The 18352-nt window shown below is 44.3% G+C and overlaps 1 protein-coding gene across 1 annotated transcript in view; it reads left to right on the forward strand.

Moving 5' to 3' along the window:
* Positions 1-18008, forward strand: part of LOC115089341 (myosin heavy chain, non-muscle-like) — a 112801-nt gene extending 94793 nt beyond the window's left edge. Inside the window, exons 5-6 of the mRNA XM_029597430.1 lie at positions 6946-7077; positions 17829-18008. Of these exons, the coding sequence (XP_029453290.1) occupies positions 6946-7077; positions 17829-18008 (312 nt within the window). The remainder of the gene's footprint in view (positions 1-6945; positions 7078-17828) is intronic.
* The last annotated feature ends 344 nt before the right edge of the window (positions 18009-18352 follow it).

Below are 18352 nucleotides of genomic sequence, written 5' to 3' on the forward strand. Positions count from 1 at the left end.
GTTTATATTTCCAGAGGCTTGTCTGTTCTGAAGGGTCTTCAAACTCTCTTCATCAGGGGTCAGGCAACTTTATGAGTAGAGTGGCAGTCAGTGTCACCTGAGGAAGTCTGCAGGGCACTCACTTGGGCTTCCCTGCATATTTTCCCCAAGCATTACCAGTTAGATTTGCAGGTTAGGAAGATGGCCTCTTTTGGGACTAGAATACTGAGGGCAGACTTGTCTGGCTTTTTCCCTGTGTAGAAGTAGCTTGGGTATGTCTCATGCATTCTGGACTGGTCTGGTGGGACAATAGGGAAGGAAAAATTGGATTTCTTACCAGCTAATTTTATTTTTTGAATCCTAGCAGATCAGTCCAGGGTCCCTCTCAATTTCTAGCTGGCAAACTACTGTAGTTTTTTTTTTTTAATCAGTCTATTGAAATGCAACTTTTTTAGGACCTTGTATCTCCCTTTAAGTGTGAAATGTTTTGATTTGTAACAATTATATTGAAGTGCTGCAGGCATCATACACAGTGCCCTATAAGGGGCACTGTGTATGCCTATAAGCGGGTGGTTCGAAGGTTTCATTCTTTTTATCAGCGATTCTACCTCTAAAGTGTGGGTCGAATCAAAGGAGTCCAATCTTATGTCTAAGTTTGGTAGGAGAACTGTGTCCGGAAGAGTAGGATTTGTGTTGACAGGTAATCTAGCCAGGGTATTGGTGATTTTATTTTGAAAGAATAAGGCCAGGTCATTGGCCTTTGATTGAGCTGTATCGTCAGGGATATTAGGAAGAGCCGTTTTGGTAAGTTCCGAAACATAGGAGAAGAGGGCCCTCGCATCATATAGCATATCGTGGATGCGGTGAGCATAGAAATCTCTTTTTGTTCGGAGTGTTGCTGATCTGTACTGGTGGAGAGTAGTTTTGTATATGGAAAGAGTGAGGGGATTAGAATTCTTCCTCCATTCTTTTTCTTTCCGTCTTAGATTTTGCTTCTGAGTGCAGAGTTCATTTGAGAACCATGGTTGCTTATTTTTATGGGAGGGGTTTATAATTTTTTTTGACAGTGGGCATAATTCGTTGGCTATCATTTCAGTGATGTTTTGCCATGAGGTGATAGCTGAATTAGGATTTGAAAGATCCAAGTTTGGGAGTTTTCTGATCAGGGATTTGCCAAGATCTTCTGAAGAACAAGTTTTCCTGTAGTATAGAGTTGTAGGCTGATGAGGTGTGGTCAATCCTGTCAATGACCTGAAGGTGGAGTTGATCATAAAATGATCTGACCATGGGACTGGTAGGCATATGGGGGGTGAGAGTTGGGTGAGATTAGAATTTGTGAAGATAAGGTCAAGAGTGTGACCCGCTTTATGTGTTGGTTGGTTAATGTGCTGTTTGAAGCCCATGTCCGAGAGTGCTGATAGGAAAGCATCACAGTTGTTCGATCGAGGATTGGCATCAATGTGGAGGTTAAAATCTCCAATGATTATGGCAGGAGAGTCTAGTTTTAAGTATTTGGCTATAACCTCTATCATGGGAGAGGCATCTTGATCTAAAAGTCCGGGAGGAGCGTAGGTGAGGAGAATTTGAAGTGACTTAGACTTGAATAAGCCTACCTCAAGTTTGGGTATAGTATGGATAGGTTGTTGCGTGAGGTTAAAAAGTTTTTTTGCAGCTATTAGGAGACCTCCTCCTTTTTTTTTCTTTCTGGGTAAGGAGAAGACATCATATGTCTGTGTAGGCAATTGATTTATTAGGACTGTGTCTGAGGATTTTAACCAGGTCTCTGTGATGGCACAGATGTCTGGTTTGGTATCTAGCAGATGGTCATTAAGGATGTGGGTTTTTTTTGTGATTGATTGGGCATTGAAGAGTGATAAGGTGAATAGAGCCAAACCAAGTAATTGTGTGACTGGTGAGATCATTACCGGGGTTAGATTTCTACGGGTTATAGGTTGATATCTTAATGTAGGCTTCATCTTGGAGAAGTAGTTGTGATGTAATATATGTATTGGGTGTCCTTGTAACATGGTTGTACGAGGGAGATGACTTTGATGGTATTGTCAGAATCAGGTGTCCTATGACATTGTGGCGGTAATAGATTGAGGAAATGTTCTTTAAGGAGGACTGAATGATATGTTTGGTTGTGTAATCTTTTGCTGGATGAATGCTGAGGCTGTTGGTTGACTGCTGAAGTGGCTGGTTGAATGCTGAGGTGGGTTGAATGCTGAGGCTGTTGATTGAATGCTGAGGCTGTTGATTGAATGCTGAGACAGTGGGTTGAATGCTGAGGCTGTTAGTTGAATGCTGAGGCTGTTAGTTGAATGCTGAGGCTGTTGATTGAATGCTGAGGCTGTTGATTGAATGCTGAGGCAGTGGGTTGAATGCTGAGACAGTGGGTTGGATGCTGAGGCTGTTGATTGAATGCTGAGACAGTGGGTTGAATGCTGAGGCTGTTAGTTGAATTGAATAACAAGAATGAAACCTTCGAACCACCCGCTGGACCAAATACCCTCCAAGTTACTGATTCTCATTCCAGAATACATATCCAAATATCTAGCTGATATCATCAATTGTTCTCTTACACAAGGAACATTCCCGGACGCGCTCAAATTGGCCACGCTCAAACCCATACTCAAAAAATCCAACCTGGACCCGGAAGACCTCAACAATTACCGTCCCATATCAAATCTCCCATTTGTATCTAAGATCATGGAGAAAATTGTAAATAAGCAACTTTCAAATTACCTAGAAGACCACAATATACTTCACACGTCACAATATGGTTTCCGAAAAGAACACAATACGGAAACCCTCCTCACCTCCCTCCTGGATCAACTATATATTGGTTTTGATAAAGGACAGTCATTTCTCTTAGCTCTCCTCGACATCTCTGCGGCTTTTGATACGGTAAATCACAACATCCTCCTGAAACCGACTCTCAGACATAGGAATTACAGGTTCAGCCCTCAGATGGTTCGAATCTTTCCTCAGTAATAGAGGCTATAAGGTAAAAATTAAAAACATGGAATCACCTCATACTAATGCTCCTTTTGGCGTCCCCCAGGGCTCCTCCCTATCACCCACCCTGTTTAATATCTACATTCTCCCCCTCTGCCACCTACTTTCAAACCTCAAACTCAAATTTTATATTTTCGCAGATGACCTTCAAATTTTAATCCCTATATCCAAATCATTGGACTCAACACTCAGGTTATGGAACTCTCATCTACAAACTATAAACCACTACTTATCCAGCCTCAACCTTGTGCTCAACACTTCTAAAACCGAACTCTTGCTAATTACTCCAGAAGGTAGTCCCATACTTCTCCAATCACAAAATATTCCACATATATCACATGCCAGAGATCTTGGAGTCTTAATCGACAGTCACCTGAACCTAAAGCATTTTATAAAACACACTACTAAGGAGTGCTTTTACAAGTTACAAGTACTCAAAAAACTCAAACCGCTCCTATTCCACTACGATTTCAGATCCGTCCTCCAAGCCATTCTGTTCTCCAAGATCGACTATTGTAACTCCATTCTGCATGGTCTTCCAGCCTCTACCATTAAACCGCTCCAGCTGCTACAAAATGCAGCGGCAAGGATTTTGACAAATACCAATCGGAGAGAGCATATTTCTCCCATTCTAAAAGATCTCCACTGGCTCCCAGTAAATTTCCGGATCCTCCATAAATCTCTCACAATCATTCATAAAAATATCCACCATCAAACTCCGCTTGACCTGTCTCATCCTCTCAGACTGCACTCGACAGCCAGGCCTTTAAGGGATGCTTACAAGGGATCTTTACACGTTCCTACAATCAAATTAGTGCACCACGCAAACCTCAGAGACCGGTCTTTTTCTACCGCAGGCCCTTCCATGTGGAACGCCATGCCTCCGGACCTCAGACTGGAGACTTGTCTAACAACTTTTAAAAAGAAACTAAAGACATGGCTGTTCAGCCAAGCCTTCCCCTCTACAAACTCCATTTACTGATCTAGAATTGTACACCACACATCTCTGTAAACAAAACTCTCCAAATTTTTCATGCATAATATCCATTAAAGAGAGGTTGGCCCCTTGCCCCCTCTTCTGTATATAGTATTTATTCTATTTTATTTCATTTTATTTATATATTTATTGCTCCGTTCACCCCTTCTTTATTTTCCTACTCCAAGTTAAGGCTTCCTTGTTATAATGTAACTGTATGCTCCGTATCTCTTGTTGATTGGTTAATTGTATATTCTGCTTAGTTCATTGTAAACCGAATTGATTTGATTTGTATCAAGAAAGTCGGTATATAAAAGCCTTAATAAATAAAAAAATAAAATAAAAAAAATGTCGGTGAATCAGTTTGTTTTCTGTCTCCATCTGCTGTCAAGGGGGCTAAATTCTTGTATTCTGAATTGGTTTGGAAGTACTCCAGGAAAGAAAATTAGCAGGTTAGAAACGTAATTTATCCTTAACCTTAAAACATTCACAAAACATTGTAATCATACAAATTCCTGGAGAGAGGCAGGAAATGCCTTCATTCTGAATCAATGAGTCAAATTTAACCTCTTTGATCCTGACTGACACAAAGCAGAGCCTTCCACTTGTCAGGAATTACAGAACACTGCAAAGGTCAGGAGGTCATTTGTATAGTAACTTAAGAATTTCCAATTGGAGGGAATTCTCACTGGGAAAATACAGATGCCAGGGATAAATAAGGAATCACAACCAGCATAAAGATCCCTTTTCCCCCACAATTCACTGTTCTATCTTTAAAATAATAAACTTTTTAGTTTATTAGCTCTGTGTTTGTGACTAGTCAGATATCTAAGTCATTATATGATCCCAGTACTGTGCATGGTCTACCAGTGCCTTTCTGTGAATTGTGTGACCCCCAGGTTTGTGTAGTCATATTGTCCCCAGAAACTGTCAGGAAAAATCTTGTGAGTAGAATACTTGCCCAGAGACAAGTGGGAACCCAGTGAGGGTGGGAGGTTATCAGGAGAGGAGTATGCAAAGCTTGAGCAATGATTGTTGAGACTCTCAGGTTGCCAAGCATTGACTCCTGGTGGATGTTAGGGGTAGTGCGGAAATGTTATGTAACACCCACATAGTTACTCAATATGATAGGTGTGGTGTTAATATTGGCTAAAAATCTGTCTTATTTGGCTATACATACTCTTCTGTAGAATGCCATTTAGATGCCCAACTATGTATCTTCAAAAATTTACTAAATAGTGCAGTCATGCAATATCATTTTCATGGGAAAGTCATAATAGCATAGCTTATCATATGCTATTAATACACTGGTTTATGAAGAAACTGAGCAATTGTAAGATTATAATTCTGGTAAAACTACATTGCAGGCCTCCATATACCTTTACCTATTTAACAAGAAGGCTACCATTCTTTTCTTTCCCTCTCATCATTATTTGCTCTGAGCAATCTACATTCCCCTTAGCTGAGGATTGGAAGGGAAATTTCACTACTGCTGTTAGATCAACAAGCTACCCACTGGGCATAAACAGATTATCTATATAGTATGCTCAGATCTTGTTACCCTCAAACAAGAAGATTGAATTTCCACAATGATACAACCTTTGGGGTAGATTTTCAAACTATGGGGCGGATTTTAAGAGCCCTGCTCGCCTAAATCCGCCCAAATCCGGGCGGATTTAGGCAAGCAGGGCCCTGCGCGCCGGTGAGCCTATTTTACATAGGCTCACCGGCGCGCGCAGACCCCGGGACTCGTGTAAGTCCCGGGGTTCTCCGAGGGGGGTGTGTCGGGGGCGGGCCCGAACCGCACGGCGTTTAGGGGGCGTGCCGGGAGCGTTTCGGGGGCGGGCCCGGATGCGTGGTTACGGCCCGGGGTGGCCCGGGGGCGTGGCCGCGCCCTCCGGACCCGCCCCCAGGTCGCGTCCCGGTGCGCAGGAGGCCCGCTGACGCGCGGGGATTTACGCCTCCCTCTGGGAGGCGTAAATCCCCCGACAAAGGTAAGGGGGGGGCTTAGACAGGGCCGGGTGGGTGGGTTAGGTAGGGGAAGGGAGGGGAAGGTGAGGGGAGGGCAAAAGGAAGTTCCCTCCGAGGCCGCTCCGATTTCGGAGCGGCCTTGGAGGGAACGGGGGTAGGCTGCGCGGCTCGGCGCGCGCCGGCTATACAGAATTGATAGCCTTGCGCGCGCCGATCCAGGATTTTAGTGGATACGCGCGGCTCCGCGCGTATCTACTAAAATCCAGCGTACTTTTGCTTGCGCCTGATGCGCCAGCAAAAGTAGGCCTATTCGCATGCCTATGCGAATAGGCCTACCTATTCGCATAGGCATGCGAATAGCCGCGCAGCCGCGAATAGCCGCGCATAGCCGCACATAGCCACGAATAGCCGCGCAGCCTACCCCCGTTCCCTCCAAGGCCGCTCCGAAATCGGAGCGGCCTCGGAGGGAACTTCCTTTTGCCCTCCCCTCACCTTCCCCTCCCTTCCCCTACCTAACCCACCCACCCGGCCCTGTCTAAGCCCCCCCTTACCTTTGTCGGGGGATTTACGCCTCCCTCTGGGAGGCGTAAATCCCCGCGCGTCAGCGGGCCTCCTGCGCGCCAGGACGCGACCTGGGGGCGGGTCCGGAGGGCGCGGCCATGCCCCCGGGCCGCCCCGGGCTGTAACCACGCCTCCGGGTCCGCCCCCGAAACGCTCCCGGCACGCCCCCTAAACGCCGCGCTGTTCGGGCCCGCCTCCCGACACGCCCCCCTCGGAGAACCCCGGGACTTACGCGAGTCCCGGGGCTCTGCGCGCGCCGGTAGGCCTATGTAAAATAGGCTCACCGGCGCGCAGGGCCCTGCTCGCCTAAATCCGCCCGGTTTTGGGCGGATTTAGGCGAGCAGGGCTCTGAAAATCCGCCCCAAAATGCAAAAACAGTTAAAAGTCTGTAGAATATAGTATACATGATTGTTTACATTTACTTTTGTTCTCTGTGCCAGTGCACGTCTATCCAAAGAGATTTTGTAGAATTTGATGCAAATATAGCAATCCTTAGGAAAGAACTTAATAAAGCAGAAGACGAATACGAATACTTTGAGTTGATTTTAAAACGTGAAGCAAGGCAGCTTGAGGTAAGTGTTTGTCTTTATTAATGTGTGTTCATTGGAACTGATTTTTTATTATCAAGTCATGCGTTCTGTCTGTTTTAAAATTCAAAACTGCTTGACTGATTTACTTTTGAAAATGACAATACAATCTTGAACAGTTATAGCTCATGTTTTACATACTGGAGGGATTTTTCATGTACTGTTAGCTAACAGTTCTATGTATCATCTGTCCATAAAACATGAAATGCTGTTATCTATTAAGGGCCGGATTTTCAAAGCCCTACACACATAAATCCATCGTATTTATGCCGCTAGATTATGCACGCCAGGCCTATTTTATAAAGGCTTGGCAATGTGCATAAAGCCCCAGGACGTGTCTAAGTTCCGAGGCTTTGAAAAAGGCCTCCTGCCAATGTGTGCAACCTGCACCTGCCAGGAGGCAAAACAAAGGTCGGAAGGGTTTAGGATAGGGCTGGGAAGGTTAGATAGTTCCCTCCAAGGCCGCTCCGAATGTTCTCTATTTGGTGTGCATCTCAAGAGGAGAATCTGATCCAGTACTCAACTTCCATGCTACTTCAGAATCTCTCTAAGGGCTTGATTCATCAAACTATTGCATACAATAGGAAGAGGGGTGTGTTTATGGTAATAACCTATTTATCACATAGGTATTACCACAGAGTGCAATAACTTTTTCACACTAATACCACAATTGTTGCAATTCCTACCACCACTGAGAGAGAGAGAGAGAGGTTGATTCCTGCATCATTCCTTTTTTGCTTTTAATTCCTGCCTGGTAAGTCTTGGTGGCCTCTTGCATCCAAGGGCTCAGTCCACGGGAACAGTCACTGCTACAGGCTAAAGATTGCCTGCTCTAGCTTTACTAATACCTGGCTTCTCCAAGGTGCACCTCTTGTCCAGGCATGGTATCTGCTCTCAGCTTCACCAAAGCAAGTTCATGACAGTTTAGACTAGCCCAAAACAAAGGCAAGAGCAAGATGGAGCAGCTAACTGAGAACCCAGAGTATCTAAAGAACTTAATGAAGGTAGTAAAAAATAAATATATAGACCCAGCTTCTCACACTTCAGCGTAATGTAGACTCCCTGCAGGGGAGTGACCACTATGTCACCTACTAGCTGGTCTAGGCATCTCACACTACATATACGCTGATGATATTCAACTTATCTTACCCATTGATGACACAATTGAAAAGCCACTGAATATTGTCAACATGTCTGGATATCATCAAACAATTACTAAACCAGATGGAATTAGTTATTCACATAGAAAAAACTGAATTCCTACACTTGGAACGTAAAAACATTGAAATCATCCAAAACTCAATCACACTCAAAAACAACAAAAAAATAGAACTAGCGGAGAAAGTAAGAAACCTTGGAGTGATAATAGACACAGAACTTAACCTGAAACAACACATATCGTTAAAAGTAAGGGAAGGATATGCCAAACTCATGTCTCTTAGAAGACTAAAACCCCTACTCACAACTAAAAACTTCCGATCAGTGTTACAAGCCCTAATTTTCGCTAGCACTGATTACTGGAACGCCCTCCTACTCGGATTACCATACACCACGATTAGACCACTCCAAATACTGCAGAACACAGCCGCTAGAATTCTGATGGGTAAAAGTAAAAGAGACTGTATCACTGAAACCCTAACTGAATTACACTGGTTACCCATTGAGCAAAGAATACAATAGAAAACCCTATGTACCATACATAAATTAATACATAATGAAAAAGCTGAATGACTCAGCACAGCCCTCCGCGTACACGTCCCTCATAGAAACCTGAGATCAGCAAATAAAGCTTTACTGACTATCCCCTCAATTAAAACAGCAAGGCTAACCCAAGTAAGGGAAAGAGCGCTTTCCTTAGCAGGACCTATGCTATAGAACTCCATGCTTGTCGAGATCCGCTTACAAAGAGACATCAAAACCCTCAGAAAAAATTTTAAAACATGGTTATTTAAACAAGCGTACAACATAGGGAAAGGAGAGCAGAATACAAGGAAAATGGGAGGCAATCTGAAGAACACCCAGGCACACTACCCAAGTGACACGGGTATTTATTTTTATTTATTTATTTTTAATTTTTATATACCGGAATTCCTGTATACAATACAAATCAATCCGGTTTACAATAAACAATAAGTTACCCTGGTTGGGGCAGTCCGACCTGGGCTTATTACAAGGAACATTGAAAGTAACAATAACATTTAACAATTTACATTTGACATTATTCGTGTTTTGAAACAGTATGTGTGTTCAACTTTTTACAAGGAACTTTAGTAGCATATACAGTATACAAGTATACAGTTATATAGTCTATGATTATATGTATGTATTTTTATTTTTTATTTTTATATATTTTTTTCTCTCTTCCAAAGAATAAGATATATAAATTCTCTATTTTAATCTGTCACTAAAAATAATGGACATGATGTATCACACCCACTTATGAGTAATTATAACAAACTATGTTATCGTAAATTGTTGGCACCTGTTTAGTGGATAGATTTCATTATTTTTTTCTAACATTAATAATTGTGCCTTATTGTAAACCGTTGTGATGATACCTAACTTAACGACGGTATAGAAACGTTTTTAAATAAATAAAAATAAATAAAAATACTTGCATCCATGATATAAAATTAAGCGGATCTCAGCTCGCATGCCAATACACGCATTTATGGTTGCTCGTGCACTCCTTTTAAAATGTACCTGTCTGTGGCTGATGCCACTGCTACCAAAAATAATACTTTCCAGGTTAAAAATGTATCAACCTATGCTAGAAGTTCAATGGTGGATTCATCAATGCAGAAAGTACAATACTGAGATCCCACTGAGTTGGGGGACCTCATATAGGTGGACAAAGATGGTAGAAGCTTTTAATTAATTTCAATTTGGAAAGTGGTAGACTGATAGACCTTCTGAATGTTGGTGATATGCTGCAATAGCACTCAAGTGAACTCTGACAGAATTTGTTTTCAAGTGTCATAGACTGACTCTGGCAAGGTCGCGAGGAGGTATTACACTTGGACAAGCGGCATGCCTCGGAGAGGCCAGGTATTACTGAAATTGCAGCATGCAATCTTTGGTCTGTGTCAGCAGTCATTTCCTATAGTCATTCTATCTGTCCATCTGATTATAGATGATACACTAAAGACAGATGGAGCTAGACATCTAAGAGTTTGGTTACCTCCTGCCAAAAGTGTTCCACAAACTGGGAATCCTGATCAGAGGTAAAATGGGATGACAATCCATGCAGACAGACTACTTCCCAGATCAACAGATCTGTTTCGCAGGAAGAGGAAAGACCAGCAATGGCTATCAGATGAGCTATTTGGTGAATGAATCCACCACCATAAAAATCATGGTCTCTTGTGACAGTGTTAAAGCATTGATGGCGCCCATCAAAATTAATTCTATGGTTTTCAGAATACCATGGCAATGGTAGCTCATGGGACCTGTGAAGTGGCACTTGGTGTGCACATTCCTCACAGGATGCAACATACTTTGTTGAATCTCAAATCCATCCTGGCCATCAGAATTCTTGAGTGATTACTTCCTTGGTCTTGTGGCTGCTAGTTATACCTACTATTGGGGAATTGTGGCAGCTCTGGAGGACCACCAGACAAGGAGCACCTTTTGGCATGTAAAATTGACCTCTTCTGAAAAGGAGGGTGTCCTGCTAGCTCCATTCCTTGTCTCTTCCCCCTCTTCCTAATTCTTTAACATGAACCCGACCTGAGGCAGGTTGGTTCATATTAATTCAATGAAGTCCAGATTCCTAGTTCCTAAGGCAAAGTTCTCTGGTCGGAGATTCATAGCACTGGCTTCTGGTTCCAGGACTTCCTCTCTTCTCATGGAGAGTACGTCTGCCTTGCTGTTCATTGAGCCTGGTCGGTTTGTTAATACAAAGTCAAATCTGTTGCGGTCTGCACCGCTTCCCCTCTCTTCCCCGTGACCAGCGCCTACCTCCGCGTCTGGCGACGCCGCACTCCACGGTCTCCAGGACCCAAGGACGCGTTCAGTTCCATGTGGCATCCGCCATTTGCCTGTCTCTCTCACCGCGGCCTCACGCGCGCGCGCGCGCGAATACGGCCACTTTGAGCGCCCAGAACCCGGAAGTCAAGCCCCGCCTGCGCTGATGACGTCACGCTCCGAGACAGATATAACCGGCGTCCGGACGTTCCCTCATCGCCTTGCAACGAGGTTCACTACAGTCTTGTAGTTCTGAGTTGCGCTTCGTCTTGCTGTGTTCCTGCCGCTGACCTTGGAGTTCCTGACTACGCTCTGCCTGCTGCCTGCCTCGACCCGGTTCGTTCCTGACTACGCTCTGCCTGATGCCTGCCTCGACCCCAGTTCGTCCCTGACTTCGCTCTGCCTGCTGCCTGCCTCGACCTGGTTCGTCCCTGACTACGCTCTGCCTGCTGCCTGCCTCGACCCCGGTTTGTCCCTGACCATGCTCTGTTGCCGCCTGCCTTTGATCCCGGCTCGTCTCTGTTCCTGCTTCAGCCTTCAGCCTTGTCTTCACCTGCTGGCTGTGGACCCCGCTCCAGGTTTCTACTTGCTTCTACTCACGCCTGCTCATTTAGAGACTCTATTATCTTTGGACTTCCTGGTTCTCTATTGCTGGACTCTCCCTCTAGTACCCAAGTCCCAAGGTGCCAGAACCCTACGGGCCCCTCCTGGGGGGTTCTGGGTACCCGGGTGAAGATCTTGTGCTAGACTCAATTACCATTGGACTTCCTGGTTCTCTGTTACTGGACTCTCTCTCTGGTACCTAAGTCTCAAGGAGCCAGGACCCTACGGGCTCCTCCTGGGGGCTTCCTGGTTCCCGGGCAATCACCTGGTGAACACTTTGAGCCTTGGCTCCGCCTCCCGGCCTACCCCGCCTCTCGTGGTAGGTCGGCCCAAGGGTCCACTATTCCACAGCAGTACCCAACTGCAACACAAATCAGTAAAAGAAAAAGGGGCCACTGGCTTGTCTCAAATTCATATTGCATGTAGTTTTGAGAAACTCTAACATTTTATGGTCTTTGAAAATCTGGACTAATGGTGCAGCCCTTCATTAGGCATGCAGTTCTGCTAGCAGTAGATTGATGGAACATGGAGTAGTGTACTCTAGGGATGTGAATCGTTTTTTGACGATTTAAAATATCGTCCGATATATTTTAAATCATCAAAAATCGTTAGGGCCACGATACAATACCAATTCCCCCGATTTATCGTCAAAAAATCGTAAATCGGGGGAAGGGGGAGGGCAGGAAAACCGGCATACTAAAACACCCTAAAACCCACCCCCGACCCTTTAAATTAAATCCCCCACCCTCCCGAACCCCCCCTCCCAAATGCCTTAAATTACCTGGGGGTTCAGCGGCACACTAAAACACGGCACACTAAAACCCACTAAAACCCACCCGACCCTTTAAATTAAATCCCCCACCCTCCCGACCCCCCCCCCCAAATGCCTTAAATTACCTGGGGGTCTGTAGCGGTGGTCCGTAGCTTAAATTACCTCCGTAGCCTTAAATTACCTCCGTAGCGGCGGTCCGTAGCTAAATCGGGGGAAGGGGGAGAGCAGGAAAACCGGCACACTAAATCGTGTAGTCTTCAGCCGGCGCCATTTTGCAAAATGGCCGCCGCAAAATGGCGGCAGCCATAGACCAAAACGATTCGACGCAGGAGGTCGTTCCGGACCCCCGCTGGACTTTTGGCAAGTCTTGTGGGGGTCAGGAGGCCCCTCCAAGCTGGCCAAAAGTTCCTGGGGGTCCAGCGGGGGTCCGGGAGCGATCTCCTGCCACGAATCGTTTTCCGTACGGACAATGGCGCCGGCCATACGCGTATGGCCGGCGCCATTGCTGAACGACCTCCTGCAGTCGATCTCCTGCCGGCGCCATTTTCCGTACAGACAATGGCGCCGGCCATACGCGTATGGCCGGCACCATTTTCCGTACGGAAAACGATTCGCGGCAGGAGATCGTTCCCGGACCCCCGCTGGACCCCCAGGAACTTTTGGCCAGCTTGGGGGGGCCTCCTGACCCCCACAAGACTTGCCAAAAGTCCAGCGGGGGTCCGGAACGACCTCCTGCGTCGAATCGTTTTGGTCTATGGCCGCCGCCATTTTGCGGCGGCCATTTTGTAAAATGGTGCCGGCTGAAGACTACACGATTTAGTGTGCTGGTTTTCCTGCTCTCCCCCTTCCCCCGATTTAGCTACGGACCGCCGCTACGGAGGTAATTTAAGGCTACGGAGGTAATTTAAGCTACGGACCGCCGATACGGACCCCCAGGTAATTTAAGGCATTTGGGGAGGGGGTTCGGGAGGGTGGGGGATTTAATTTAAAGGGTCGGGTGGGTTTTAGGGGGTTTTAGTGTGCCGTGTTTTAGTGTGCCGCTGGACCCCCAGGTAATTTAAGGCATTTGGGGGGGGGGGGTTTCAGGAGGGTGGGGGATTTAATTTAAAGGGTCGGGGGTGGGTTTTAGGGGGTTTTAGTGTGCCGGCTCACGATTTTCACGATTTTCACGATACTTTACACACCCAAACGGCAACAATACGATTCCCTCCCCCTCCCAGCCGAAATCGATCGTTAAGACGATCGAGGACACGATTCACATCTCTAGTGTACTCCATGGTTTATTCCGTTATACTATGCTGGTCCTGACAGAGCCCAAGATCTTACTTTCCACCATCTGGATGCAGACTGGATTGCTGAAGGCCTGGGAGAGGACAGCCACAAACAGGTCTATTTGATTCAAGATTGGATCATCCCATGGTGTTACCCAAGTCAAGGCCTTTTTACTATGCAGGCCAGAGAGAGACTGTTCACCTGACTGTTAATAACTAATTCCATCTGGTTTAGTAATTGTTTGATGATATCCAGATACATGTTGGCAATATTCAGTGTCTTTTCAATTGTGTCATCAATGGGTAAGATAAGTTGAATATCATCAGCGTATATGTAGTGTGAGATGCCTAGACCAGCTAGTAGGTGACATAGTGGTAGTAGGTATATGTTAAATAGGGTGGCCGATAAAGCTGATCCCTGTGGGACTCCTGTTTGAAGGTCTATTTTTTTTTACATTGTGTCTTTTATTTGTACTTGGTAGTAACTATTGTTTAGGTATGATTGGAACCATTTGATTGTTTTGTTACTCAATCCTATTTCTTCTAATCTGTTTAGTAGGATGTTATGATTTACAGTATCGAATGCCGCTGATAGATCTAGCATCATTAAGATGAACTGTTTACCGCTGTCAAAGCCTCTCGTGATGTTATCTGTTAGGGCGAGCAGTAGAGTTTCTGTGCTGTAGTTTTTACGAAAGCCATGTTGTGATGGGTATAGGATATTGTTGTTCTCTAAGTGTTCAGCTAGCTGCTTTTGTATCATTTAAAATATCCCTGCCATGCTTATGTATGCAGCCTTTACGCGCATGTTTTAATAACATGCTTGCAAGTAAGTGAGAAAGAGAGAGATTCTGTTAGAGAGACAATATGACACTCTATAAACATCTCTCATTGTAAGAGGGGCACTTTCAACTCAGGGTGGGTTGGGGGGGGCATTGATCCCGCTTCACAAGAGTGGAAACAGAGAAGAGGCTGGTAATTACAGACCAGTTAGCCTCACCTCGGTGGTGGGAAAAATAATGGAGTTGCTGTTGAAAGAGAGAATAGTGAACTATCTACAGTCAGGAGAATTGCTGGTTCAGAGGCAGCATGGATTCACCAGGGAAAGATCCTGTCAGACAAATCTGATTGACTTTTTTGACTGGGTAACCAAGGAATTGGATCAAGGAAGAGCACTCGATGTCATCTACTTGGATTTCAGCAAAGCTTTTGATACAGTACCGCACAGGAGACTGGTGAATAAAATGAGAAGCTTAGGAGTGAGTGCCGAGGTGGTGGCCTGGATTGCAAACTGGTTGACGGACAGAAGACAATGTGTGATGGTAAATGGAACTCTTTCTGAAGAGAGAGCGGTTTTAAGCGGTGTACTGCAAGGATCGGTGTTGGGACCGGTCCTGTTCAATATCTTTGTGAGTGACATTGCAGACGGGATAGAAGGTAAGATTTGTCTTTTTGTGGATGACATTAAGATCTGCAACAGAGTGGACACGCCGGAAGGAATGGAGAGAATGAGATGGGATTTAAGGAAGCTGGAAGAGTGGTTGAAGATATGGCAGCTGAGATTCAATGCCAAGGAATGCAGAGTCATGCATATGGGGAGTGGAAATCCGAATGAACTGTATTCGATGGGGAGAGAAAGGCTGATGTGCATGGAGCAGGAGAGAGACCTTGGGGTGATAGTGTCTAATGATCTGAAGTCGGCGAAACAATATGACAAGACGATAGCTAAAGCCAGAAGAATGCTGGGCTGCATAGAGAGAGGAATAATGAGTAAGAAAAGGGAAGTGATTATCCCATTGTACAGGTCCTTGGTGAGGCCTCATCTGGAGTACTGTGTTCAGTTCTGGAGACCGTATCTCCAAAGAGACAGAGACAAGATGGAGGCGGTCCAGAGAAGAGTGACCAAAAAGATGGAGGGTCTTCATCGAATGACTTATGAGGAGAGATTGAAGAATCTAAATATGTACATCCTAGAGGAAAGGAGGAGCAGAGATGATATGATACAGACTTTCAGATACTTGAAAGGTTTTAATGATCCAAAGACAACGACAAACCTTTTCTGTCGGAAAAAATTCAGCAGAACCAGGGGTCATGATTTGAAGCTCCAGGGAGGAAGACTCAGAACCAATGTCAGGAAGTATTTCTTCATGGAGAGGTTGATGGATGCCTGGAATGCCCTTCCGGAGGAAGTGGTGAAGACCAGAACTGTGAAGGACTTCAAAGGGGCGTGGGATAAACACTGTGGATCCATAAAGTCTGGAGGACGTGAATGAAGAGTGGGTGGCTCGCGGAAATGACAGCTACTACCTGGAGATAATACCCTTATTCAATAAACATACACACGGTTAATGTGACTCCAACATTGCTCTAAGCTTCAATGGCAAGAGGAAATGTGGAAAAAAGGATTTGCATTCACAAAAAAGTGGGGAGTAGCTTGCTTGTTACGGCGGCCACTACCCCAAACCAAATAAGCCTGATACTTCTCTTTCAATGCATATCCAGCATAGCTCTCTGCTTCAACGGCAGGGGAGAAAGACTGATACTTCAAGCATATCCAGCATAGCTCTCTGCTTCAACGGCAGGGGAGAAAGACTGATACCTCACTTTCATTGCATATCCAGCATAGCTCTCTGCTTCAAAGGCAGGGGAGAAAGACTGATACTTCACGCATATCCAGCATAGCTCTCTGCTTCAACAGCAGGGATGAAAGTCTGATACTTCACTTTCAATGCATATCCAGCATAACTCTCTTCTTCAACGGCAGGGGGAATGAAGAAAGGTGGATCTATATACAGACAACAACCAACAAGGACCGAATTATTTAGTCTGGGTGGGCAGGTGGGGGCGTGGGTGTGGCTTGCTTATTGTGGCGGTTGCTACCCTAACTAATTGGGCTAGATATTTCACGTAGATGCAGTTCCAACACTGCTCTCTCATTAATGGTGGGGGTGGAAGGGAAATAGAACCAAAAGGTTACTAAGAGCCAAGAGTAACATAAGTATGAGAAAAAAATAAAGTGCAAAACTTGCTGGGCAGACTGGATGGACCGTTTGGTCTTCTTCTGCTGTCATTTCTATGTTTCTATGTTTCTATGAACCTTGCTCCTCATCAGGACCATCAGTAAAGTTACGCAGGTAACATGCCAACACACGTGTATGCAGACATTTTGTGCGAGCAACGCTTTTAAAATCTACCTGAGAGAACACAAACTCCAGGCCTTAGTAGTCCATGCTCCTTATACACAAATTTTCAAAGAAAGAGTGGTATTGAGAATTCATCCTAAGTTTCTGCCTAAAGTTGTTTCTCAGTTTCATTTGAACCAATCCATTGTTCTACCAACATTTTTTCAGAAACTCATTCCAACAAAGCTGAACAAACTGCAAATTCTAGACTTCAAAAGAGTTCTGCTATTTTACTTGGAAATTATTAAACCTTACAGAAAATCTCAGCAACTGTTTATTTCTTATGACCCATTTAAGCAAGGCTTACTAGTTAAGAAACAAACCCTCTCAAATTGCCTTTCTAATTGCATTTCCTACTGTTTTGCTAATGCTGGTTCACCTCTGTAGCATACCTTCAATCTGCTTCGATTAATGAAATATGTAAAACAGCCACCTGGTCTTTTAATCATATCTTTCTCAAACATTACTGTCTTGAAGAAGATTCCTGCAAAAACAGTAATTTTGGTTAGGCAGTTCTTACGAATTTATTTGATTGACAGCTTCAGGTCTCCATCCATTCTCTGTCGGATTGCAATTCCTCTTTAATCAGCAAAGATAAATATTTAACGCAACCCACAGCAGGAAAAATTAGCCACTCAAACCCAGCCACCTCTCCACAAAGTACAGATTTAGCTTGCAAAATGATGAGATTCACATGGCAGTGGCTGAACCAGAACACTGCCCATATTTCAAAAGAGACCTAGAAGTCTTTCAGACCTCTTGAAAGAGCACATTCTATGTCAGTGCCATCCAGTGACTTCATCCATTTGTGTGGCTAATTTGTCCTGCTGTCGATGGAGAGCAGATATTACAGATAAGCACCTTAGTTTTTCAAAAGTTAGTGTACACCTGTTTAAAGTTACTTGTCTTGTATTTGTTATTCAATACCTGCTTTTCCTAAAGGACAAACTGAAAATGCTCAATCAAAACTTGGAAATTGATGAAGAACACCTAGAAGAGAAAAATTATGAACTAAAAAATGCAGAGAGGAGGCATGAAGAAGAAGTCAAGAAGTTTGAAGAAATGAAGATGGAAATGAGAAGTATGTGCTTGATGAGTCAGATATCCAATAAGGCTTCCTAAGTATGTGTTTGATAAGGTAACAAAAATAGAGTTATAGTGAAACAGCTGAAAACTTTAAAAAAAAAAAAAAAAAAAAAGTTAATCACTTAGAAAATTTTTTTTTTTTTATATCCATCTCACAAGAGCAAATATCAGTCATTCACTTCTCAATAAAGTAACTAGATTTCTCCATTTTTCTCTTTATTAGTACAATCATTCTCTATTGTAATTCACATCTGCAGCACTGATAGTATTGTAAATTATCTTCATATATGTAAAATAATTTTGTACTTATTTTTAAAGTCATTTAATGTTCATTTCTTCTAGAGGCCAACATTCAAATAAAGTGGAGCCTCTAAATATAT

The sequence above is a fragment of the Rhinatrema bivittatum genome, chromosome 4 (assembly GCF_901001135.1).
Source record: "Rhinatrema bivittatum chromosome 4, aRhiBiv1.1, whole genome shotgun sequence".
Taxonomy (NCBI): domain Eukaryota; kingdom Metazoa; phylum Chordata; class Amphibia; order Gymnophiona; family Rhinatrematidae; genus Rhinatrema; species Rhinatrema bivittatum.